Below are 26,560 nucleotides of genomic sequence, written 5' to 3'. Positions count from 1 at the left end.
CTCCCTCTGGAGTCCGAAGTTCCTGCAGCCCCAGAAGTGGATTTCCCGACTTCTCGACGGCCATTGTGAGTCCCCAGCAAAGCTGAGGCGAGTGGACCCCACGAGTGATGAGGAACTGCAATACCTGGGAACCGTGCAATATTGTCGAGTGCAACCCCTTCACGACGTTCTACGAACTTGTGCTTTGGACCATTTGTGGCCCAAGCCGCCAGCAGGTAGTGCCGCGAAAATCAGAGGCCTACCCCATCCCGAGTGACTGTGGGCTCCTGTGAAGCATTTCCTCATGAGGCGTCTTCGCGATCCCTTGCCCGTTGGCTTGTGGGTCCCCTGAAGACTTTCTTATCAAACAAAAGGGCTCCCCTGGTTGCTCCAGGCCTGCCCTCACTTACCCTTGCTGGGTGAGTTCCTCAGACCTTGCCGGTCTGCACCATTGACTAAATTCACTTTCCACAAGACTTGATGTTGCCAAGGCTTGTTGGCTCCAATCCAGTTGCCGACACCGCAGTCAGCTGTAGACGTCATGGGCACTCCGAATCCAGCTGCTGGTCATCGTTGATCTCTCCTGGACCTCGTGAGCGAAGAGTCAAAACACCCTTGATCACGTGAAATCACCCGACATCCGTGGGCATCCATCTTCCTAGCCCCGGGTCACTGGCAAGTGACCGTGAACACTGTCCCTTCAATTTTCAGGTCTTCTACATCTTGAATCCAGCCTTGGATTCCACGGGACACTTCTTCAGTCGACGCAAGCAGCAAATCTTCTTTGGTCTCCATAGAAAACAGCGACGCGACCCGACACCAAAAGACACCTATGCACCTGGCTTCCCTGGGTGAGGTAACTAGTGCACTCCAGTGCCCTAGTGTGTGTTGGCCCTCGAATTACTTACCTTGTAAGTGGCTCGCTTGTAGACTTCCTCGAAGTACCCTAAAACTTTAAAAATCAAACCGTGACTTGCTCCATTGAAATCAATAGGGAACCCGCGGCTGTGTTCTCACACTGCATGCGTCTCCCGTCGGTCTGTTACTTACCTGCTTTTACTGCATTAGTGAAGCCCCAGCGATTCTACAGGCCCTAGGCCTGGTCATTCTGCAAGTCGACTTTCCTAAACCTCTTTTTTAGTATATGGTCTGGTATGCCCCTAGGGCCCCAGCCATATTTGTGCTCAATTTATTGTGAATTTTAATAATTTATTAACTTAACTTATTGTGAATTTTATTGAATGTGTTCCTGGCTTCTAATCTCATAAAGAGATTAGTAGAGTGTGTCTAGAATTAAATACATATATATTTGATATATATACCTGTGTGGTGTCCTTTCATTTGGTAATTCAAGAGATTATAAGGTAAAACAAGCTGCTTTACATTCCTCAGAGACTTCGCCTGAAGGCTGCTCTCCACAGCTACCACTAGGATAGCTTTCTTTAAAAGGTTGTCTTAAACCCATCTACCATAAGAGTCGAATTGGACTGGTGCAAGGTGGCCACTATAACTAGTGACCAGCATATGCCAGGCCAACTTCTTACAGGTAGGGTCAGTAAAAGAAGCAAGTTGAGAAAAAGATTGTAGAGTTAACAGAAGAGGCAGTAAAAAGGACAGTGAAAGAGTTGGAGGGAGGAATGGTAGCTGGAACGCATTGCATGCTTTGACCCCAGGAGCATTCGGCCAGTACCAGAATGTACTCATACCACATACATAGACTGAGGATACAAGAGGAGGTAAAAGGGATCTATACAAATAGATATCACAAACCACTGGGCCTAGTGTGCACGCACACAAGACACTTCAGGTCCATAAAAACAAATGTCCTGTGGGTAGCCAATAAATCTGCACTTTTTAATGAATATCCTCAGTCGTGTCGTGTGTAGGGTGAGCGGAAAGTGGTTTATAGAGTGAGGCAAGGGCATGAGTGGGCAGAATCCGGAAAAATCTCCTTTTTGAAGGTAAATGACCTGAGACCTCCAGTGTTCTGTAAGTAACCCTAGGGTAATTTGGTAGAGGTCTTAGTCCTATGAGCACAGATAGACATATGTCCATAGCAGTCTAGTTTACGTGAATAAGCTTTCATGTGATTAGTAATTTAAATTGGGTGATGGTACCAGGGAAAATGAAGAGATGAGTACTGTCCAAGAGACCTCTATTGGGCACACCAAGCAATCAGTGTGCTTGAAGGTGGTTGTGACTCCTTAGCAAGGCCACATGCCCAGCGTATTGTGGTCAGAGTGTAAAGGAAATATATGATGGAGTCAGAGGGGGCTAGAATGCGGGTCTAGGTAGTGTGGATGGCACGAAATGTAAAGTGGCACGCAAACCATGTCAGAGATATCTGCCTAGTCACTTAGACTCTAGATGATCATCTCATAATCTGCCATGGTCATTTCCTAGAACCAATCAGTGGGTAGGGATTGATGAGGATTGCCTGAGTTTGAGTATGCCTAACTGGCAACAGAGAGCACTGTGCTGAACCAACATCTCAAATGAGACTCCCCTCCAGGCATGTTGGTCATGTTATGCCACATGTCTAAGGAGGCTGGCAAAGTACAGAGTGACAGTGGGATTTGTGTCAGTTCTTTTCACACATTTCTTTTGTGTTTTTTTAAAGCTTGACATTCTTTAGGTGGTCTGTCCAAAAAGGCCACGACATTTCACGAATGGTTACATTGTATCATTTTTGTTCATTTTAGGTTTTGGCGATGGGGCCATCAAGTAGCCCTTTTGTTAGACTGCAGGTATGATATGTAGCTTGAGATTCTGCATGTTCTGGTGTTAGTTTTGTAATCATGCTACTTTTTACTTGCTGATTAATGTGGTTTTGATGTTTTAGCCTATTAGTATTGTACTGTGGTATTCGCTAAATGCCCGGAGTGGTAATTTGTTTCACTTTTCATCATGATAACGTGGTGTATTTATGATTGTTTTTCACAGATTAAAAAGATGAGTGGCAATAGGCCTTTTTCAAAAGCACCTACAATGCAATTTTTGCTATAGGTTCTTAGGTTTACTACTTGCAACACAAACTTCCTCTTCTGACACATTTGATAGCACTCTTCTTTGACGGTACTGCCTAATTCTGAAAATGCATTTTGTTCTGCTTAGTTGTCCTGCTCCCCAATGCACATAAATTATGTCAGTGTGTGGCACCTTATGTGTTCACTAAAAAATGCACTTTGAGAAGTAGTGCTGAGAGAGAGGCTCAGGCTCTGCCGCCATGTGATATATTACACTACACATTTTTAGTTGGGCAGGATAAGTGTCCTTTAACTGAATGAGTGCTTGTATTGCACTCTTTGCCTTGTTCAAATGCTTGTGCTCAATAGGTTGTTCATGAGTTGCCTTTGGTGGTATGAAGTTATTGAAGCTACAGTCCTGATTATTTGTGAAGGGGTATGTCAGATGCCATAGCTCTGGTCTGTTTATTTGGAAAAGTTTCGAAAAAGGCAGCAGAAATTACTTAATTATGAAAAGCATGCGACAAAGGGAATAGGCTGTGATGAAGGCCAATTGGTACTACCATGTGTTAAAGCCTGTAGACAGGTATTTTGTTACACAGCTCACCGTTTATTGTAGCAAGGTTTTTATTGTTGGTTTGTGGGAAACGCGGATTCAAATAAAAATCCTAAGAATCCTCCTACCAATCATAAAGGGTTTGCATTCACAGAATTGGGCCCTGGTAACCAGTGATACAGAAGGAAGATTGAACTGGTAAATCCCAACCAGAAATGGGTATTGCCAGGGGTGTGTCCAGGCCCCTTTGCTTTTCTCCCTCTTTGTTGTTGACCTACCGGTAGTATTAGCTGCATCAAAGGGCCTCAGCCCAAAAAAAGGATGATACCCTTACCCTATGCCATGTAAATGCAGATGACCTGGTCCTAATGGATATGACTGAAATAAGCCTACAAAATAAATGTATGCATGTTTGTGATGGCCATGTTATTCTTCACTAGCTGGGTGCGCTCTTCTAGGAGGGTGAGATTTCCAGAGTGGGAGCATCCGCTTTCTCTGACCTATTTCATTTTCTTCATGCATTGTGGATACTCTAGGTAAAGTGCTCTCAAGTCTTAAATCCATCCCCCATAAAGCATATGAGGCCATTGTATTTGTGAATCCAAGTAACCTATGTTCCACTGTCATTTTAACCAGAACAGGGAAAAGCTAGATTAACTTGCAAACTCACAAATTATTGGAGGGATTTATTTTCCAGTCTTCATTCATTTTGCTACAGTTATCTTGAGTATAGTTATCAAAACTCAAGTTTGTTCAGCTTACACTTTACAATATAAAAAGTAAAGGTAACGTATAAAAAGTCTTAAATCATGCAACTGTCAAAAATCATCCAATTCTTGTCAGGTTCGTGAATTGAAAAAAGAATTACAAAATGTTGAGCTGTGACACTACTCAGTTGCAGAGGCGCAACTAGAGTCTAATTTCGGGGGGGGGGGTAGGAAAAAATTTCGGGGGGGGGGGGCTGATTATTCAAGCAAAAGGCAGAGTGGAGCTGCAGGGGCTGTAAGCAGGGGTGAAAACCATCAAAGCCTCATTAACAAGCCAAAGGTCTTTTAAAGACCTGTGAAGTACTCGGGTGCGGCTGTGTGTCTGCCCGGGAAGCTCTCACACCCCGGGCTGCCACACACGACGGGGGGGAGCTGAAGCCCTTTGAGTCCAATGGGCGTTGCACGCCTGCTCAGTTGCATCTTTTATTTCACGCGAGTCTAAGAAAAAGATGCTTGCTGGGACTTTCACATGGCCTCAACCTTAGATTCCAAATAATTCTGAGTTTATTTAGAACGCGCATTGTGCAGACACTTACAATGTTTTATTCCTTCCATTGCCAAGGAAAGAAAGGCACGGTTCTAAAAGTTCACATTAGTTGGAGTTGCGCCAGGGTGAGTGAGTTGTGGCCGGGGACTGGTTGGAGCAGTTTGTGCTGCGTCATAGTATGCATCAACAAATGCCGGCGCGCGTTGTCAAAAGGCAAGACTGCTAAAAATAAAAAAATCCATACAACATGAACGACCTGTCTGCATCGTTTCAGGGTGATTTATCTGGAGAGGCGGGCAAATAGGCAGCAACAAATAAAAAAAATTAACGTCCTATTCATGAGCCTAGAAATATCAATGCAAGGATGTTTGGCCAACCCATAATGTGTAACAAACCGTGTTATCTGGAAAATGACGTTTGGAAGCTACGGCCCGGGAAACGTGGCATAAAGCTTCACTTAAACCTTGCATTCTTAGGGATTTCACATGCTCAGGCCATGTTCTTTTTCATTTCTTCGGTTTTTCACTCCAGCAGCACTCTGTAGTGGCCACAAAGTGACATTTCGTTGCTGTGTACAACCCCATACTTGTAAACTATTCAAACCACCAAGTGTAACACATAATATATTGCGTTTACGATTATTTAATATGAATTTTCTCAAAATCTGACACTTTTCTTTACTTGCATTAGACATCCCTGCTTTAAGGCATCTTCCCAAAATGTTTGTGTTTCCGGTCATTATAGGGGTGGGTACGGAAGGGAATTCAGGAAACTGGTAAACTACCATATTTTTAAACATTTTTTACTGCAGATACTAAGGGGAAGTGTTTTTACACTTTTACTAATGTTCAGATTTTGCAGGTCTAAAGGTTCATGTCGAGTAATAATTTAGTATGGAGTGTTATTTTTCCGAATAATTAAACTGTTACTTTTTAACAATATCCTCAATTCATACATATGAGGCTAGTGTAAATGGGGGAGATCGTTTATTTAGTCCAAGAACCCCACTGAATTTTCGTATTCTATTGTTCAGCGACTCTAGCCCTTATATTATTGCAGCCATTCCGATGTCCTTTGAGTATTTATGCTGTGTTATTGCAAACACTGCAATAACTAGAAAAACACGCAGGTTCAGAAATGTTTGCTAATAAAACCTCGTTTATTAAAACTGGTTCCCTATGGACAGACCCAAGTCGATCCTTAGAGTAGTGGAGCCAATGGGTCATGGGTTCGAACGAACGGAAAGAAATGGGCCCCATGGCTGCTCCTTGAAATATCAAATACAAACGTAATCCGGGTTCAGTGGCCCCCGGTGCACTGCACCTGCTGCACCATTGGAAGCTTCCCCTCTGCATCCTTAGGCTGAATGCACAAACTCCTGTCACCGTGTGATCACTTCAGCACTGAGCACTCTAATCCTGATTTGACTGTTTCTACTGAACCGTATTAAGAATATTGCACTTACTAGCTTTTGCGTACGGTTTAGCTGTTGCATATGATGCTTACCTGACCAGTGACGTCCGAATGTCTTTACAGATGTTGAATGAGGCCATAGTGAACCATTGTTTTAATATAGAAACCATAGTAAAAGTTGTATGAGCCATATTGAGCTCTCGTGAGCTCTCGTGGCATTTGTTGACGAGGTTTCATGATCACTTGTATCAGATTTAATTATTAAAATGATAAGCACAGAGATTCCCTTAGAAAACCAGTCGTATGCAGTGAAAGGCAGTGGAGAAAGACCTTAACTTGCTTAGAATGTTTTCTTTTTGTTGGTTGAATTATGAGGAATTGTTTGCTATTTATTTCAGTTCAGCTAGGTGTCAATCAATCAGGGGAGTTTTAAGCGCGCTACTCACCTGTGAGGGTCTCAAGGCACTGGGGGTGGTGGGGAGGCAGCTCCGGTTAGTTGAAAAGCCTGGTCTTGAGGGTCTTCCTGAAGTTGTTCAGGGCGGGTAAACGTCTGATATAGATTGTGAGCTCGTTCCAGGTTTTGTAGGAGAAGGTTCTCCCATCTGTTCTTGCTCTGTGGATGTGCATGGGTTCGGCAAGGGCGGTGGATCGGAGGTTCCTCTTGGGTACGTGGAATGAGATTCTATTGTTGAGATACTGGGGTTCGGTGTTGTGGAGGCATTTGTAGGCATGTGGAGTATCTTGAAGGTTACGCTCTACAACGGGGAGCCAGTGGAGATTAAGCAGGTGTTGGGTGATGTGTTCGTGTCGCGGGATGCTGAGGGTGAGTCTGGCTGCTATGTTCTGAATGGTCTGGAGTTTACGGAGTAGAGACTTGTTGATCCCGGCGTAGAGGGCGATTCCGTAGTCATGGTTATGAGTGCGTGGGTGACAGTCTTCCTGGAGTCGGGGGGGTTGAGGTCCATTTGATGATCTTTCGGAGGATGCGGAGGGTGTTGAAGCAGGTGGAGGCGACGGCATGACCTGTCGGGTCATGGAGAGGTAGGAGTAGAGTACGATGCCGAGGCGTGTGAGCTGCCGAGGGCAATGGGCCACCAGATGTTGTCCAGTGTGAGGTGGAGGGGACGAGAACCTCTGTCTTCTCCGAGTTGAGCTTCAGGCAGCTGCTGTTCATCCAGATGCGACGTCCTTCATTCCTTCTTGGCAGTTGAGTCTGTTGGTGAAGGGGTCCTTGTTGAGTAAGAGGATGAGCTGGGTGCTGTCGTCGGTTGTGTGAAATACAACATTGTGAAACAAAGATCTATGTCAGTGGCTCTGTTACTATGCCAAGTACAACAAAGTTTAATGTGATATTGCCTGAAGTATGATGGAATCTTCCATCCTTTCATGGAAGGTTGTGATCTAATAATCTAGAATATGCATCCTGGGAAAGGGTCAGTTGGAAGTCGATTACAGAGGAGGATGTGTCAATTTTCCTATGATAGAATATACTTCTAATTAAGTTATATTGAATTGTTCTGAATCATGAGTGAACTACATTGGCAACGAGAATGGGATTCACACCAGCTCGCTGTGCGTCATCTTGGAGTGTTCTGCACGTGCAGACTGTTTTGTCTACATATGCCAAAATCAGCAGATTATCGAATTGTTCATGCGTGCAATCTCTGCAATCTTGGTACCGGTCTGTGAGCAGCTTGCAGTGCACAGCTGTTAAGGCTTTATAGCGACGTTTGATGTTTTATTGGATTAACCCGCAGCTCCATTTTTATTGGCTTGGATTATGTCTGTGACTGTGTGACCTTATGTCACCTGTGCCGCATCAGTGTATTTATTTTTGGTAGGAATGGTAAACTTATGTCATCTGTGCCCCTGCCACATTTGATTTTTTACGCTCTGAGGAGACTGTGTTGGGTGTGAGTGCCACACAAACAAAACAAGCATTGAAAATGCAATGGGTCTCGTCCTCGTTTAAGTTGAAGCAATTCTGTTTGTAATTGGGTGTTTTTTTTAGCTTTGCTTTTATTAGTGTTTTTCAAACTTTCATGTACATAACATGATTATGTATTCATATATGCATGTATTTATATAGATATGCAGATGTGTATATATATTTATGTATGTATGTGTGTGTGTATATTATCTACTGGCGGTCGCCAGTAGATATAGTTAGGTCCGTGTTTCCATAGGAAATCCGCAACATTCTATTTGGAATAACTTTGACGCCGGTTGACGAATCCTCGCGAAATTTTCAAAATAGATGGGGCGCTCCGCTCCTACCCTGAAAGTCTCGGGGGGGGATTCATCAAGCGGGGGCTGAGAAAAAAGGGGGGTCCCAAAACGCGTTTTCCCCATGCAATTTTCCATAGGGACCTTTAGTCCAAGGTACAGCCCGAACGGCTGAACAGAATTACTTGAAATTTGGCAGAGAGGTAGTCCTCAGGTCAGGGAAGTGCCTTTTGCAGGTTTGGTGTCAATCTGTTCAGTAGTTCCTGAGAAAATCAAAAGTAAAATCGTATATATATGTGGGCGGAGCCTAACCACACATCTCATCCTGAGATCTGATTGGCTGTCAGCACTTCATCCAAGAAGTGTTGGCAGCCATCTTGGGACCAATATACATGATAGCACCTCATTAAAAAGCATTTCAGTTAATAGAAGGTTTTAAGACTTTAGTTACATTATAAATCATTTGTTGATGGTACCATACTCATTTTAGGAATTGTGGTATGTTCTAAGGTGATTTCACCATGTGAAAAAGCCTTCTGCTGGGATATCATGATGGAGAGAAAAATATTTTCTCATGCTTTTCCCACAGAGGTTTGTAAGGTGATCTATAAGCTAAACTGAGAGCTTATTTTCTGTAAATTCACATTATCTTTCTCAGTCATGTGAGAATGAAGTCTGACATTCTCAGTAAAACATGTACATCCAACAAGGGCAGAGACTGTCAGTTGATTCCTTTGTGTTCTACTGCAGCTTCCCAGAGTGTTCCAAAGAACAACTAGAGCGCTAACAGTCCTACTTATGATAAACGTATGTCACACCTGAAGCCATCTTGCTTGGATTAAAGTGGTAACTCTTAAAACATTTAATTTAAAAAGGAACAAAATGAGGGGGTTCATTTTTCCATAAAAAGTATGATTAGTGGTGCAGAAAGAAAAATTAGGGCACATTTTGAGTGACTTCTCAAATCCTCTTCTATTTCATTAAAAAATTCTGACATGCAGACTGAAACATGCACTTTAAATACCAGCAGCAGTTTTCCCTGGTGAGCAGTAGCTTTACTACAGTGATTTAATGAGCAAAAAGAGTGCTAACATTCTGAATTTATGGCAAATGTGTGACACATCTGAATGCCTTCTTGATGGAATCAAAGTAAAAAACTGAAAGTATTTCCTACTGAGGAGACTGCAGTAAATGAGGAAATTAGGAAACTTCATAACCAATAAGTCTCCCAAGATGGCCACCAGAGACAAAAGAGCCCAAATGTAGCCCAAATATCACCCAGATGTAGCCCAAGTATAGCCCAATGACAGAATGTCCCAGAGTGTTCTTAAAAACCACTAGAGCGCTTACTGTCTTCATTATGACAAAAGTATGGCACACCTGAAGCCATCTTGATTGGAATAAAGTGGTAACACTTAAAGCATTTAATTTAAAAAGGAACAAAATGAGTGGGTTCATTTTGCCATAGAAATTATGATTAATGCTGAAGAAAGAAAATGAGGGCACATTTTGAGTGACTTCTCAAATCCTCTTCTATTTCCTTAAAAAATTCTGACATGCAGACTGAAACATGCACTTTTAATACCAGGAGCAGACTTCCATGGTGAACAGTAGTTTTACTACAGTGATCTAATGAGCAACTAGAGTGCCAACTTTCAGAATTTATGGCAAATGTGTGACATATCTGAATACCTTCATGATGAAATCAAAGTAAAAAACTGAAAGCATTTCCTACTGAGGAGACTGCAGTACATGAGGAGATTAACAAATAAATCTCCCAAGATGGCCACCGGAGACAAAAGAGCCCAAATGTAGCCCAAAATCACCCAGATGTAGCCCAAATATAGCCCAATGACAGAAGTGTGCAAAACACTTATTATTTTGTGTTTTTGCAGTGTTATATAGTGCAGACTTGTCAGGTATTGGACTGCTTTACATGAGCATTGGTTACATCACACAAGAACAAATTCATTTTGGTTGTAGACATAGGGAGACTAAGTGATTTGACCAGAATCATAGAATGTCGAGCTGAAGCAGAAACTCCAACCTGGTTCCCCAGTTGCAAAGTCTGCAGTTCTGGAAGTAACACCACATCCTCTCCCCTAAGTGCAACATTTAATCAAGTGGTCAACTGGATAAAAAAACCTAAAGATAACAAATAATTTAAAAGTGCTTTCTCGCTATTTGAAAACTCAGAAAATATGTCCTTATTTTAGTCTTTTAGAGCACTAACCATAATTTTGATGCCAATAAGACCCTCTCATATATGTAATTTCTAAAGGAAATGCTCTAGGTATTAGTTTTGATTACATGAAGATGACGTCAGGCGTTCCACACTTTTGTAATAAATATAGAATGTTAGCAATCTAGTTGTTCATTAGGATTCTGTTGAGAGGCTGAGGCCAGGGGCACGGACTCTGAAAATTGAAGGCAGGTAGGAGGGTGCAAAGGCAACAATTTAACCACACTGAGCAGGCAGGAAGGGCCGTGGCAGCACAACAGACTATGGAGGGCAGTGGAAAGGGGGGCAGGGGCAACAAACCATCAATACAGGACTTGCAAGAGAGGCTGTGGCAATGTAATAGACCATTGTGGGCAGAAGGAAGAGGCAATGGTAGTACAACCATACATGCCAACAGACCCGATTCAGCCAGGAAACGTCCAATGTTTTTAAGCTCAAATGGGCTTTATTTGATCTGTCTCCTGTCTACAATCTCCTCTTTTTCAATGTAACTCAAAGGGGAAAATCAACACCCCAGTTTTTTTTCAAAATCTCCCTCTTACCAAGTTCAAAATGTTCGCAAGTATGGTACATTGGATCATGGAAGGAAATGGGGTAGGGACATGGACTTGGATAACAGAGGACAGGAGGGACATGGAGAGGTGCACCAAACTGACCCTGCAGGGCAGGCATCAGGGTTTGCAGCAGCACAATACACCACACAGGGCATGTGGGACGGGAGTGCAGCACAACAATCCATATAAAGCAAGAGGGAGGGGACAGGACCATGCACATGGACAACAGAGAACAGAGGGGCAAGAGGCAATGGTAGCTAGCTGACCATAATGGACAGACATTAGAGAAAGCTGCAGCATAACAGACCATAAAGGGCAGGAGGGACGGATCAGGGGCATTACAATGGAACAGACAAGCCAGGAGGGAGGGAGTAGGGGTCTGCACATGTAAACAGAGGGCTGGGGGCAAGGGGGCAGGGCAGGAGCAGCAAGATAGCCATGGAGGTCAGGCAGGATGGGCACTAGAAGCAAGACACACCGTGAAGAGCAACAGTGAGACTGTGATGGCATACACAGACCATGGAGGGAAGGTGGGAGGGGGTCAGGGGCAGCTAACTGACCACACAGGGAAGGTGGGAGGGGCCATGGCAGCACAGAAGACCATGCATGGCAAGTGGAAGGGTTAGTGGTAGCACAATGGCTATGATGGGCAAGAAGGAGGGTGCAGGGGCATGCACAAAGGACGATGGAGGATAGAAGGGAGGGTCAGGACCTGTGCACAGAAAAAGTTCAGGGGAAGGGGCCTCACAACAGACCGCATGGGGCAGGCAGGAGGAGCAGTTGCAGCACAACAGACCAGGGAGTGCAGAAGGGTGTGGCAGTACAATGGACCATGTAGGACAGAAGGAAGAGGATAGGGGCATGGCATGTGGACAGGCAGGGTGGAGGTGGCAGGGACAGGTTACAGTCATCTGACAATGCTAGGCAGGTGGGAGGGGAGTGGCAGCTCAACAGAACATTCAGAGTAGATAGGAGTGGCAGGTCCATGGAACATGGTGGGCAAAAAGGATGAAGCAGGGGCATGCACAAAGACATCGGAGGGCAGGGGGAAGGAGAATAGGGGCAGCAAGCTAAGCACAGAGTTTAAGCAGGAGGTCAATGATGGGGCATAGAATTGGGCAATGGAGGGCAGGAGGGGTGGACTGGTACATCATACTAAATTGAGGGCAGTGGCAGCACATCAGACCATGCATGGCAGGAGGGAGGAGGCTAGTCCATGGATTCACACAACAGAGGATAGGGAGGAGGGGGATGGGGCAGCAAGCTAACTGTTCAGAGAAGGCGGGTATTAGGAACTTTATTGTTTTTAAAACGTGTGTCTGTGCGAACTACTTAAAATATGAACAAGTATGCAGCATAATCTCACTTTTATTTAGGAAGAAGAGGACGTTTGTGACTGACTCCGGGCTCACTTGGCAGAAACACCCCCTGACCCTCCACCCCCTATCGCAAAATGTAATGCCCGTGAAAAGGGTAGGTGAACACAGTGTTATATAGAACATAGTCTTGAGAGCACGATTGAAAATGAAAACTAGATATAGTGTATGGTATAAACTATGCACCAAAAAGTGTGATATAAGATGAACCGGGCGTGAAATATAATATGCAATACATTGTGCGCAATGACAGATTCATTGGAGAGCGCGAGATAGCACAGGCACTAGCGCGTGCTATGCGATATGCGCCTTGGAGTGTAATATGCACAGGGCAGTGTTGTGTAACCTAACTAGTCTCTAAAGTTGTAATATAAAATATGTGCTGGGGAGTGTAACGTTGCATATGCACTGTGACAAAGATATGGATCCCAGATTGTAATATGTATGGCATAGCACTGTGCGTTATAACATAGGCATTGAGGAAGGCACGTTAGATGGGGCAATATAACCCGTGCGAAGACAAGTGTGGCATGACATATTCACGGGGTGGTGTTACAGTGCACATGGGCTAGAGAGTGTCATAGCATATGCACTAGCTGGTGGAATACAACACAGAGGTGTGTGGCACTCGGCAGGCAATGGTGGGTGTAACACAGCATTGGGCTCTGCCAGGAGCGCGCTGTGACTCTCAAGTGATGTTCGTCCCCTTTCCAGAGAGTAAAATAAAAAGTATTACACATCCGGCAGTGGATGTGTGTTCTATTAACCGTGAGGGGGGTTTCTTGCATAGTTTTGGTCGAATTTTTGTCGAATCCCCTTTGAATGGCTTGGTGTGCATGTGTATTAAATGTGCCCATCAATAGCCACCCATGTTTGTATAAATAAACGACAAGGGTGTCTACCGGGATTAGGCACGGTAGGGCATCAGACATGTCAGAGCTTCACTAGTGGTGTAAATACATTCCACGTGGATTCATTGTATGCATAGTCGCCTTTTAATGAATATCACGCAAATCGTCATGGTGATCGGTACGTACGGTTTGTCCAGCATGTCCTAGGTGTGTCTATAAATATATATTTTTTTAAAATAATTAAAAACAGTGGCCGGCCCTGGGGATTGGGGTCAAAAAAATATAATTAGGAGACAGGCCCTGGGGGATGGGGTCATCAGGGCCAATAAATTGGAATAAGAAGGGGAACCACACAGCCCCCCTTCTTAAAAAATTAAAATAAATAAAAGACTGGCATCGTGCCGGAGGCCACGCCCCCTCCTTGCAGCACTCTGCAAACGCGCCCCCTGGCGAGTTGTAAGTTGGGGAATTAATTCCTCTTCAATACTGAGGGTCCCTGAGGGCCAACTAGCCCAACAGGCATGTCCAGTATGCGCCAGGGAGCTGCGCTGCAGACAGGTGTTCTGAGGCCAAGCCCCTTTTTACACCTCTCTGCAACGCAGCTCTGTGGCGCTTACTGGAGGTACCTAGTGGTCTAGTTTGACCATAGGGACCCTTAGGATTCAAGGGGACTTAATCTCTCAACTTAGAACAGCCACAGGGCGCGTTTACACAGTGGTGAAGGGAGGGGACGGGGCCTGAGGTGACGTGTGCAAACACGCACTATGGCATGTTTTAAATTGGGGATATAATTTCCCTTCAATACTGAGGGCCCCTGGGGGCTAACTAGCCCACCAAGTGCTTCCAGTAAGCGCCACTGAGCTGCATTGCAGAGAGGTGGTCCAGGCCGTGCCACTTTTTACACCTCTCTGCAACGCAGCTCTGTGGCGCTTACTGGAGGTACCTAGTGGGCTAGTTGGACCCTAGGGACCCTCGGGATTCAAATGAACTTAATCTCCCAACTAAAAACGGACACAGGGCATGTTTACACAGTGGTGAAGGGAGGGGACGGGGCCTGAGTTAACGTGTGCAAAAACGCCCTGTGGCCTGTTTTAAGAGGTAGTTTTAATCCCCCTGCCCTATTATATACTAGGGGCTTACAGAGGAGGTCATGCTAATCACAGGGGGACCCCAACGCATAATGTTCCCTAGTGTATGTAGGTGTTTTCACTTTATTCTAAGTGTCTTTTAACATAGCACTGGCTTTAGGACTGGTTAGTCAGACTCAGTTACCACCAGTATCCGTCTGAAAAAGTTGAGGGTACAGGATGATTTTGCAACAAGGATTCTTTCTGCTCTTCTTTTTGTTCTTTCTGCACGTTATCCTTCTTGCACTTTTCTCCGTCTTTGAGGACTTCTGTTGCTTCTTTCTGCACTTCTGTTTTTTTCTTTCTGTGCATTTTTTCTTCTTTCTTCACATGTCCTATCTCTGTAGGCATAGTTAGAAATTAGCATTTAAAAAACCTTTGAAATTCACAGAAAAAACCATAGGTTTCAGGCACGTTATAGTTAGGAATTAGCATTTAAAAAACCTCAGAAATTCACTGAAAAAAACCATAGGTTTCAGGGGTGTTCTAGTTAGCTGGACTTTTCACTTGTACAAAAACATAAATTCCCCTGTTATAGTTAGTTCAGCTAACTATAACTCGCGCGCCCGCAATGCACTGCTGATGACGTCACATATTACATCACTCATGACATCACTGATGACATTACTGTAGAGTGGATTGCGGTTGCGCGAGTTATAGTTAGCTGAACTAATATTATTTACGAGGTCCTATAGGGACCCCCTGAGAAGGTCTAGGGGGTCAGGGAGTGTCTTCCCTCACTTGGAGCAGGTAACACAATGGCAGTAAAAAGCAATGTGCTATCTGAGTTTGTTGATATGGGGTTAGTTGTTTTCTTCTCTTCTTAGGCACACTCCTTTTCGTCAGACGCCCAACCCAGCTCCCACCAGTACTCACACGTTGGTGTGTTTTTGTAAACTAGCTACTATAGGCTGCATCCCTCACTCCCTCCATCCATGTTCATGGTTCTGGGCCAGGTGCCTGCTTCTGGTCTGCTGTTGCTTTAGAGTCTGATGCCTTCACCCTTGCCAACAAACAACCAGTGACTACCCCTGCAGCCTTTGCTTGGCCAGTCCATCATGGCAAAATGATTGTGGGTAAGGAAGATATTTGTATGTATGAAGTAGTGGTGTACGGTAATTACATATTTGTACTTTTAAAGGGCATTTATTTAAATGTATGTAGTGGTTGTAATTTTTTGCTTTGTTATACATGTTTTGTTTGTATGGGAACATCATAAATCTACTATTTGATACTGAATGAGTGCCTGACTTTGATGTATTGGTGGATGCTTTTCATTCTAACGCTCAAAACGTATTCTCATTTCTCTTAGAGATCCCAACCATCATGTTAAAGTAAAGCAAAAAGTTTCAGTGCTGAACATGCTAAAGAAATTAGACAAAATAAGGTTCAGAGGTCACAAGAGAGACGACTTTCTTGATTTAGCGGAGTCTCCAAATGCATCAGACACTGAATATGGTGATGAAATCCCACTTAAAATGTCTCGAACATCTACAAGAGACAATGAAGAAATAAAAGACCCTGTAAGTATTGCTTTTATTGGTGATTTTTATTTTTTTAATCTGCTTTGCCAGTTTTTTAAATAATTCAAATGAATAATGTTTTATCTATCTACAATAGCTGTGGTACCTAAATAACATTGAGCAAACTTTGGGGAGTACAGTGTTAGTCATCCTCACAAAGATGTGGAAGATTAAGCCAGGTACAATATAATTTGTTTATATGAGCATCATGAAGGCACGGAGGGTGGTGCCTTTCATAGGTAGGTTTCCCACAACACACTGGTATTTAGAAAAACAACAAGATCATCACTTTGCAGAAGGTGTAAAAAGAAAAATATGGTGCTCCAGCCCTTATTTTAAAGTCTTTTAATTAAAAGTAAAGCAAAAAGAAAATAAAGGTCAAGCAAAGTGGGGACACATGTCCTGACAAAGATAGCGGCAACACCACATCGCATATTGAGCTGTTCCTCAAAATCATAGAAGAGAATCCAGCCACAAGGAACCCAGGCTGGGCCATGCAAAGGAATAGCAATCCCTCCCCTGTATATAGAAAAGCTAAAGAAAAAACAATGCAATCTACTCTCCCAGTCCCCACACAGGCTCCAGCCCTTATGATACCGATTATCAACACACACTACCTTTTCAACTATGAGCAAATTATTTTGCACAGTTCTGTTCTATATCTATTCAAATAAACAAACTATCTTGCACGTTTGATTCCAGTGCAAAGAAAAATTAAATGCAGTATTATAATCTAGATGCTTTACAAAATGTGTTGTGGATCAGACAACCGGAGTACACCTGTATACCCAGTTGAGACTCAGGTGAATAATGTATGTAACAAGAACAATGTCTCAACAGGTAATATTGACAGGCTGTTAACAAAACATGCACATATAGTAGGAAAAACAGGGAGACTCAAAGGGTTTAAAGTATATGCAAGGAGTATTCTGGATTTGAAAAAACAAAAGTATCAGCACTGATTACACTGGCTGTACGTGTAACCCGAAAAATCTTGTGCACTTAAGTGCTCGAGAAACAGTGAACGGCGCAAGTGACAGGTGACACAGCGAAGATCGTGCAGAGTGGGCAATAGTGGTAGTATTTACAAGGTACTTTTAGGTTTGCAAGTGATTATTTACAGAAATGAATTTACATGCGATTAACAATTTTGTGAACCTAGAGATTTGCGCTTGCTTGTGCTGGGAGGTCAACAGCGTTTTGACCCGTAGTAAATTAAAGTCATCTTCAGGACCAGGTTAGAATTTTGTTTGTGCTGATCTGGTTATGGGTGGGGATCAGGGATTCATGAAGATAGGTAGTAGAAGCCAGAGGTCGAGATGCACAGCCTGATGGGTGCACCAGAATGATTTTCAAGGGGCTGCAGGAACGCTGAATCCAGGCAAATGGTCGGGGTCCAATTGCATGAATTATGACTGTTGTCATCAGAAGGACATCCAGTATACGAAGGTCTGGGGGCCGAAAGTTGGCGTAATTCCAATCGAGTCGAGGGTCTTGAAATTGATGGCCTAATGAAGGGTCAAAGATCCATGTTACAGGTCTGGCAGTATCCTCTTGAATCTGACGCCCGTAGTCGGCGTGACTCGCTTTAAAATCATTCCGTTGCACCTGGCTGGCTGTGCATCTTGACCTCTGGCTTCACATTTATTGTATGCACTTTTCATGAAAGAATGAAGTCATTTAAGAGCGGAAAAACAGATTTCAAATCGGTGTAAATGTTTTAGCACCATGGCATGAGACTTTGTAACTAATGCTGCTGAGAGATCCAACAAATCAGGGCCTTAGATGCTCCCTAATCCAGAATACAGTGGCTGTCCTCCGTGGCTGTAAAAAAGGCACCTGTGCAGTAGGTAGTGTAGAATCCTGACTGTAAGGAGTCCAAGAGTTAAGTGCTTTCTAAGAAGCTAGATAGTTTGGCATTCATTATTTCTCCAAGACCGTGGCAGTATAAGGCAGCATGGAGATGGCCTGAAATTGCATGGGCTAGTGGGATCTGCTGATGGCTTCTTTAGTAGGTGTGGGACCATTGCTGGTTAAGAAGACTATGTAGGAACCTTTTAAGAGAACAGTTTAAGTTCTCTAGTGGCCCACTGGCTAAGCATGAAGTTGCGGGAGGGCATGAATTGTCACGAGAACCGGATTTAATGGAACAAATAGAAGTAATAATATTTTCTATTGCTGTGAAGCAGGACAACTTAGCTCCTGGGGCACAAGCAGAAGGAAGACTAATGTACGAAAGAGTGATTTTTAGAAGGCTGGGCATCAAAGCAAGTGATCTGAAAGAAACACGTTAGATTCCTCACCTTAGAATATCCCCAGGCGTCAGACTGGATCCGGAAGATTTTTCGTCAGCAATACCCCTTGCGCGTCGCTAGGCGTCGTCTGCGGCTCCGCGTCCGTCGTCGGCGTCGTGCGCCGGAATGACGTCGTCGGAGTACTTAGACGCCTCCCTCGCGCGCTGACGTCAGTTCTTCTTCTTTTTTCCGTGCCTGTAAGCGCAGATCCGGGAGAGCTACCCCTTTAGTCGACGCCCGCTGGCGCGCCTTCGGGCCCCGCGGACCCGACTGGGCAACCTTGCCTGCTGGCGACTCCGACGCAGCAAGTGCCCGAGGGACCCGTTCCCGAGTCCCCGCCGATCCGGTCGACCTCGTCAGTGCCTTCCTCTCGGCCATGAGGAACCTGGCTCCGCCGTCAACGCCCGCTGGCGCGCCTTCGGGCCCCGCGGACCCGACTGGGCAACCTTGCCTGCCGGCGGCGCCGTTGACGGCTCCGGCCTCGACGCCGCAAGCGCCCGAGGGACCCGTTCCCGAGTCCCCTCCGGTCGACCTCGTCACGCCTCCTCCGCCGGCGTCGACACCGGTACCACCTCCGACGCCGACTCCACTCGGCGTCGAGCCCCGGTTCAGCCCCAGTCCGGGCCCGGCGCAGATACAGCGTCGATGGACGCCGCGTTCGGCGCCGCTGGAGACCCATTTTGTCTATCGCCCGGCTCCGATCCTTCCTCCTGCATACCAGGAATCGGATGATGGGGACAACTGGGAGGGATCCTATGGCCGTTCAGGCTCAACTGTCACAGGACTGGGCAGATGAACTGGGGGAGGCCAGTGGCCTGGATACCTCTCCAGACACTGGATTCATCTCTCCTCCGACTGTGGCTTCGGAGGAGGGTGCTGCTTTCTCTGTGGTGCTGCGCAAGGCGGCCGCAGCCCTTGGGCTCGAGCTACCTGCCGTGGCTGTGAGGACGAACGTCCTCACTGAGGTGCTTCAGTCTGCAGCAAGCTCCACTGAGCCTCTGCTGCCATTCAATGAGGCCCTCACTGACGTTCTGCAGGGCACCTGGTCCAAGCCCTCCACAGTTCCTCCTGTGGACAGGAACGTCGCCAGGCGCCACCGCCCTGCTCCGGGCGACCCCAGTTTTCTGTCCCAACACCCTACCCCCGAGAGTCTCGTTATCCAGGCCTCTACCTCCCAATCCTCCTTCCCGACCGCTCCGCCGGACCGGGATTCCAAGAGGCTGGAACAGTTTGGCAAAAAGCTGTTCTCCTCCCTTAGTTTGGGCCTGCGGTCTTTGAACACTGCCTGCCTCTTGGACCGTTATTCCCACTCTCTGTGGGATGCGGTGGAGGACGTGCTGCCCCTGTGTCCGGAGGAGGTCCAGACACAACTTACCCAGGCTCTGGCCGATGGGAGGGATGCAGCGCGACATGCTATCCGATGTGGGCTTGACACTACGGACTCGCTGGGTAGGGCGATTTCTACCTCAGTGGCGCTTAGACGTCATGCCTGGCTGCGGTCCACGTCCTTTTCGGGCGATGTCCAGAGCACCCTCATGGACATGCCCTTTGATGGCGCTCGCCTTTTCGGCGAGAAAGCGGACAGTGCGCTGAATCGCTTTAAGGACTCCCGGGCTACGGCCAAGTCCTTGGGCCTCTCGGCCCCGCGGTCGCAAACTTCCGCTTTTCGCCCCTTTCGTGGCCAAGGAAGGGGTGCCTCCTCACGTACGCCTAGCCACCAGCCGCAGAACCAACCTGCGCGCGGTCGCGGACGTGGTTTCCACCGAGGCGGTTCTGGAGGACGACTAGGTCAGCCCACATCCACCCCGGCAGCATCCGCCTCAAAGCCTTCCTAGTCCGAGCTTTCAGGCCCATTCCACGCCAGTGGGCGGCAGAGTTCGCCATCACCTGCTCCACTGGCGGTCCATCACATCGGACAGGTGGGTGCTGCAAATCGTCTGAAGGGGCTACTCCCTCCCCTTCGAGACGACCCCTCCAGCCATGCCACCGCAGCACCACCGTATCTCGGGGGATCATTTGAATCTTCTCCACGAGGAAGTTTCGGCCCTCTTGGCCAAGGGGGCCATCGAGCGCGTTCCGAGCCCGGAAGTAGGTCGTGGTTGTTATTCCCAGTACTTTCTGGTTCCCAAGAAGGGCAAAGGGGGCCTACGCCCTATCTTGGACCTCTGGAACGTCAATGCCTTCTTCCGAAAAGAAAGGTTCAAGATGTTAACTTTGGCTCAGGTTCTAGCTGCCCTAGACCCTGGAGACTGGATGGTAGCGTTGGACTTGCAGGACGCATATTTCCACATCCCCGTCCTGCCGGCCCACCGGCGTTACCTGCGGTTCACGGTGAGCCAAGAGCACTTTCAGTTTACCGTGCTCCCCTTCGGCCTCACCAGTGCCCCTCGGGTGTTCACGAAAGTGATGGCGGTGGTCGCAGCTCATCTGCGCAGATCAGGGGTTCCAGTCTTCCCCTATCTCGACGACTGGTTGTTGAAGGCGGGCTCGCCCCAGACAGTCGTCTCCCACCTCCAGACTACGGCGGATCTCCTGCATTTGCTGGGATTTTCCATCAACGTGCCGAAGTCACACTTGAGTCCCTCTCAGACGCTCCTCTTCATCGGAGCGGTTCTCGATTCGGCGCAGTTCCGGGTCCATCCACCGGAACAGCGGGTCCGGGATATACAGGCCCTGATTCCCATCTTTCGGCCTCTATCCTGGGTTTCGGTCAGGCTAGTGTTGCGGCTTCTGGGGCTGATGGCCTCCTGCATCCTACTAGTGCATCACGCCAGGCGGCGCATGCGGGCTCTGCAGTGGGACCTGAAGTTTCAGTGGGCCCAGCATCACGGCAACCTGTCCGACAATGTCTTGATCTCGGAGGGCACTGCACAGCAGTTGCAGTGGTGGCTCACGGACCGCGATTGGGTCAAGGGCAAGAGCCTCTCCCTTCCCCCAACCAGAGCATGTCGTATTGACGGATGCGTCCCTCCTGGGATGGGGTGGCAATATGGGAGAGGCGGAGATCAGAGGCCTCTGGTCTCCGGCGGAGTCTCGTCTCCACATCAACCTGTTGGAGTTCAGAGCGATCCGACTTGCACTGAAAGCCTTCCTTCCCTCTGTCAGGGGAAGTGTCGTGCAGGTGTTCACGGACAACACCACCGCCATGTGGTATTGCAACAAACAGGGCGGGGTGGGGTCGTGGACCCTTTGTCAGGAGGCTTTGCGCCTCTGGACATGGCTGGAACACCAGGGCATCACCCTGGTGGTTCAACATCTGTCGGGCTCTCTGAACGCCAGAGCAGACGAACTCAGCCGCCGGTGCATGATGGATCACGAATGGCGTCTGAACTCCGAAGTGGCGCAAGGTCTCTTTCAGCAGTGGGGAGAGCCTTGGTTAGATCTATTCGCCACCGAAGAGAACGCGCAATGTCAGCAGTTCTGCGCGTTGGAATTTCCAAGGCGGCACTCGCTCGGCGACGCTTTTCGTCACGAGTGGAGTTGCTGTCTGTTGTACGCCTTTCCGCCTATACCACTTCTGCCCAGAGTGCTGAAGAAGATCAGGCACGACCGGGCCCAAGTCATCTTGGTGGCTCCGGATTGGGCACGAAGGTACTGGTATCCCGAGCTACTCAGTATGTTGACCGATCCTCCGATACGTCTGCCCCTTCGGGAGGATCTTCTGTCGCAGCAGCAGGGGACGATCCTCCACCCGAACCTGTCCAGCCTCCACCTCCATGCGTGGAGATTGAGCGGCGGCAGTTGATGCCATTTGACTTGCCTCCTGAAGTCTGTGATATCATTCTGGCAGCCAGGCGTCCCTCCACAAAGACGGTATACGCCTGCCGGTGGAACAAATTTGTGGCATGGTGCACAGCAAAGGCTGTGGATCCCCTTTCCGCCCCTCTTTCTGAGGTTCTACGGTTTCTTTCTTTGGCCCGGCAGGGCTCTGCCCTGGGCACCCTGAAAGGTTATCTTGCTGCCATCTCTGCCTTCTTGCGGCTTCCTGATCAGCCTTCTCTTTTCAAGTCCCCTGTAGTTACACGCTTTCTAAAGGGCATTACTCACACGTTCCCTCCTGTCCCTTTTGTAATGCCTTAGTGGGACTTGAATCTTGTGCTCACATTTCTAATGTGCGCTCCCTTTGAGCCTCTTCATAATTGTCCTCTTCGTCTGCTGACGCTTAAGACTGCTTTTCTGGTAGCCATCACCTCTGCTAGACGGGTGAGTGAGCTCCAGGCTTTATCTTCAAAGCCTCCTTTTCTCTCTGTTCATCCGGACAAGGTTGTCCTTCGGCCTCGTCCCTCCTTTCTTCCGAAAGTGGTGACTCCATTTCATCTTGGGCAGTCTGTCACCTTGCCCACCTTCTTTCCGCCTCCGCATCCTTCCAAAGAGGAAGAGAGGCTCCACCGTCTGGACCCAAAACGTGCGCTCTCCTTTTATTTGGACCGCACAAAGCAGTTCCGGGTGGACGACCAGCTTTTCGTTGGATACGTGGGTGCTAAGAAGGGGAAAGCTGTGCACAAACGGACCATCTCTCGGTGGGTCGTTTTGTGCATCAAAATTTGTTACTCCTTGGCAAAAAAGGACCCTCCTGTTGGGCTGCGCGCCCATTCTACTCGGGCCACAGCGGCTACTACTGCTTTGGGACGGGGTGTCCCTTTGCAGGACATCTGTCAGGCGGCAACGTGGGCTTCGCTACACACGTTTGCCAGACATTATTGCCTTGACAGCTAAGTCCGGAGGGATGGCTTCTTTGGCCGTTCTGTCCTCCAGGACTTTCTGGTGTGATCTTGATTCGCAGACCCACCACCGGGGATGGTATTGCTTGGGTATCTATTCTAAGGTGAGGAATCTAACTAACGTGTTTCTTTCAGATGAACAAGTTACTTACCTTCGGTAACTATGTATCTGTAAGAAACATTAGTTAGATTCCTCACCGACCCACCCATCCTCCCCGTTCTGCGAACTGACATCTAGGGTTAAGGTTATCCTTTTCAGGCCCCTAGATTTTATTTTTGGCACCAGTGTCGGTCTTTGCATGGCTCTGCGTTCCTGGCGCGGAAGGCTATGTACAAGAACTGACGTCAGCGCACGAGGGCGGCGTCTAAGTACTCCGACGTCATTCTGGCGCACGACGCAGACGACGGACGCGGAGCCGCAGACGACTCCTAGCGACGCGCAAGGGGTATTGCTGACGAAAAATCTTCCGGATCCAGTCTGACGCCTGGGGATATTCTAAGGTGAGGAATCTAACTAACTAATGTTTCTTACAGATACATCGTTACCGAAGGTAAGTAACTTGTTCTTCAAGTGTGGGCTGGTTTCGACCTGGTTGGGGCTTGTCAGCTGGGTGCAGCTTGGATGCAGTGGAAAAGGAAGCATGGGACCCATTGCTGGGCATACCTGTTCTTAAGACCCTGCACAGAAGTATACAAAAATTTGGTTGATGGAATGCTTGAATTAATCTCAGCCATTAGTTATTCTGAGCCACAAACCAGTCCAATGTTATTTTGTCCTCTGTGCCGCCTCCGTGTAGATCCAGCCATATGCAAATCAGTCTTGACCCTGCTCAAATGGAAACAGTCCTGCAAAAACAGCCAGGGCAGGTCCCGTCTGAACTGGACCACAAGCAACCCAAGACTGGTTTTGCCATGATTGGGGCACGTCAGTTGGGTGTAGCTTGGTTACACTGGCACGGGGAGCATAGGACCCATGTCTTGGCATACATGTTGCACTTAGGATGTCACACTGACATGTACAAAGAAGTGATTAATGTAATGCCCGAATTAAACTCTCCCATTGGTAATGATTCTGGGCTGCATCCCAGTCCATTTTTTTTGCGCTCTGTGCCACCTCAGTTTTAACTCTGCTATATGTAAATCAGTCTTGACTTTGTTTCAGTAGTAACAGTGCAGCCCAAACTGAGGCATAAAGATTGTTGACTTTTTTTTTTTCAAGAAGAAATCTGGGAGAGAATCACAGGGTTGAACAGACGACTTTATAGATAGGAAGCTGGCAGTAGGGTGGTAGAATTCCTTGACCGTGGCAGTGGAGGCATTGGAGCTGCCAGTATATGGGCAATAAAAGTTTTGTGCGAGATTGGGCAAATCTTGTTGTGGTACATTTTGCAAGCTGATTCGCAGGAGTGCGTCTTGAGCTGAGTGAGGGCATCTCTAGGTGATCTACAGCGTGTTGCAGTAGTGCTTGTGGTGTTTGAGGTCCTCTCTGCACTAGGCATGCGTAGGGTCTATTCATGTCATGGAGCAGGTTCTCAAAGAAGGCGCATGCCATCCAGGGCGTTGATGAGCCATTTATTAAAATTAGCCACACTTAGTGGTGTCCCCTGTAAGATTGTGGGGAGAGTTGATAAAAGCTATTTCTAGGCTATTCTTGGTGACCAGCTTCCAGGATCTGGTTTTCCTAAGACTAGCAGTGATGCACAGGGAGGGCTGGGGGTCTAGAATATCAAAGTTATAAGATAGTGATCAGACATTGTTGCTGAAAGATTCGACACAATGGCAGTCTTTTTTTAGAGCAGGAAAAGAAGGGTCATCAAGTGTCCAGTGTTGTGGGTTGGACCTGTCACATGTTGAATGAGGCCAGTAGTTTTTAGATCCTCAAGTAGGTTGCGAGTTTGATAAGTACATGGGTCTTGTAGGTATAGGTTGATATCTCCAGGGTCTAAGAAGAGCATTCCTTCTGCGTGCATTTGTTGCATCCACACTGCAGGTGGCATTTTGATGGGTCTCAAAGGCAGCGCTTGAGGTGGCGAAGCAACACTGGCTTCTGGTCCTGCACACAGGGCTAGGCCGTGGTCAGAACTAGGAAAAAGTGGCTAAATAAAACAGAAGTACAAATAAGACAAGCTAAAACAAAAAAAGACATATGAAAAATAAATGAGGCCAAGCATCCTTGAAGGGTAAACATGCAAGGAAATAAAATTGATAAGTTGAAGGAAAACGAGGTTAAAAAAATTAAATGATGAGTCTTAAAGGACTAGGCAACCCTTGGACAGCTGGGGCTAGATACCTGGAAATTAAAAGTGAGCAGAATCGTGGATTTTCTGATTGTTACTCATTTCTGTTGCAGTGTTGTTTTCAGTAGTTGTTTATGGGCTATGTATAATTTCTAGCAGAGGTTGGTGAGCCACTGAGAGCACGAGCCAGGCTCGAGCCTGAACCCTGGTTATGGCTCAGCTCAAAGTCCTGTTGGAACCTTGAGCCTATCAAATAACGAGCCGAGCTTTCATGTGGCTTCTGCCTACCTCCCTCAATGTACCGTGGACATGTCATTATGGTTAAAGTCAGATGTTGAAACTGGGAAACCGGGTTCAAGTCTCTACGTTGGCTCAACATTGAATGATTCTCGTCAAATCACTTGATCTCCCCATCCCAATAGACAATAAATGGCCACCTTATAAGATGTAACCGGCACTTATGTAAAGCACTCCAATACCATCCAGGTTAGGTTTGCACTATATAAAAACTGCAGAAAAATGCACGGAGCTCAAAACAAAGCCTTAACATAAGAAAAACAAGCTGGGCTGTTGAAGGTTCTCCAGATTACATTTTGAAGCGTCTTTATGGTATTCAAACTGCCGCTGCCAGCCTAGCATTACAACTGCCGCTTCCTTCCTCCACTTAAGACACTTTGCATTGGTTGCCTCTTCCCGAAAGGATAATACTCCAAGCTTTGTGCACTGACATAAAGCCATCTGTAAACTAGGTCCACTGTCTACGGCACAAGTCTGAGATACATATTTATTTATGCATTTGTATATAGCGTGGACTTTACCTAAAGGTGCCAGAGCGCTTCACAATAGGACCAGTTAAGTTACATGAGGAGAATGTTACAAATGTACATGTTACAGAAGCAAATAAAATACAGTAAGAGGTATAAAACAGTAATAGATGACAGTCACTCAAAAACACACTGCGAGGACACTTGTACAGGCATAGAATACAAAATTTACAATATTGAAAGAACTTCCTTGAGGGACTTGATAGGGCGTGTATTAGTTCTGGAAGTGTCTTTGGAAGAGAAGAGATTTGAGGTCAGTTTTGAAGGTCCGGGTAGAGGTGGTGATGTGGAGCTGCGGGTTCCAGATTCTCACTGCACTGCCTGAGAAGGATTGAGCCATCGATCTTTCCATTTTGAAAGTGGGAGGCTCGAGCAGTCATTTTTCCGCATTACGAGATGGTCTAGAGCCTCCAGAGA

At 46.8% G+C, this 26,560-nt stretch overlaps 1 protein-coding gene across 3 annotated transcripts in view; it reads left to right on the top strand.

The window, feature by feature from the left end:
- Positions 1-26,560, top strand: part of GRAMD4 (GRAM domain containing 4) — a 497,316-nt gene that overhangs the window by 130,458 nt on the left and 340,298 nt on the right. For all 3 annotated transcript variants that reach the window (XM_085654072.1, XM_085654070.1, XM_085654073.1), the window contains exon 2: positions 15,857-16,067. In XM_085654072.1, the coding sequence (XP_085510198.1) occupies positions 15,857-16,067 (211 nt within the window). The remainder of the gene's footprint in view (positions 1-15,856; positions 16,068-26,560) is intronic.

This window comes from Triturus cristatus, chromosome 4_1 (genome assembly GCF_964204655.1).
Source record: "Triturus cristatus chromosome 4_1, aTriCri1.1, whole genome shotgun sequence".
NCBI lineage: Eukaryota > Metazoa > Chordata > Amphibia > Caudata > Salamandridae > Triturus > Triturus cristatus.
This window is presented reverse-complemented; position numbering and strand designations above follow the sequence as displayed.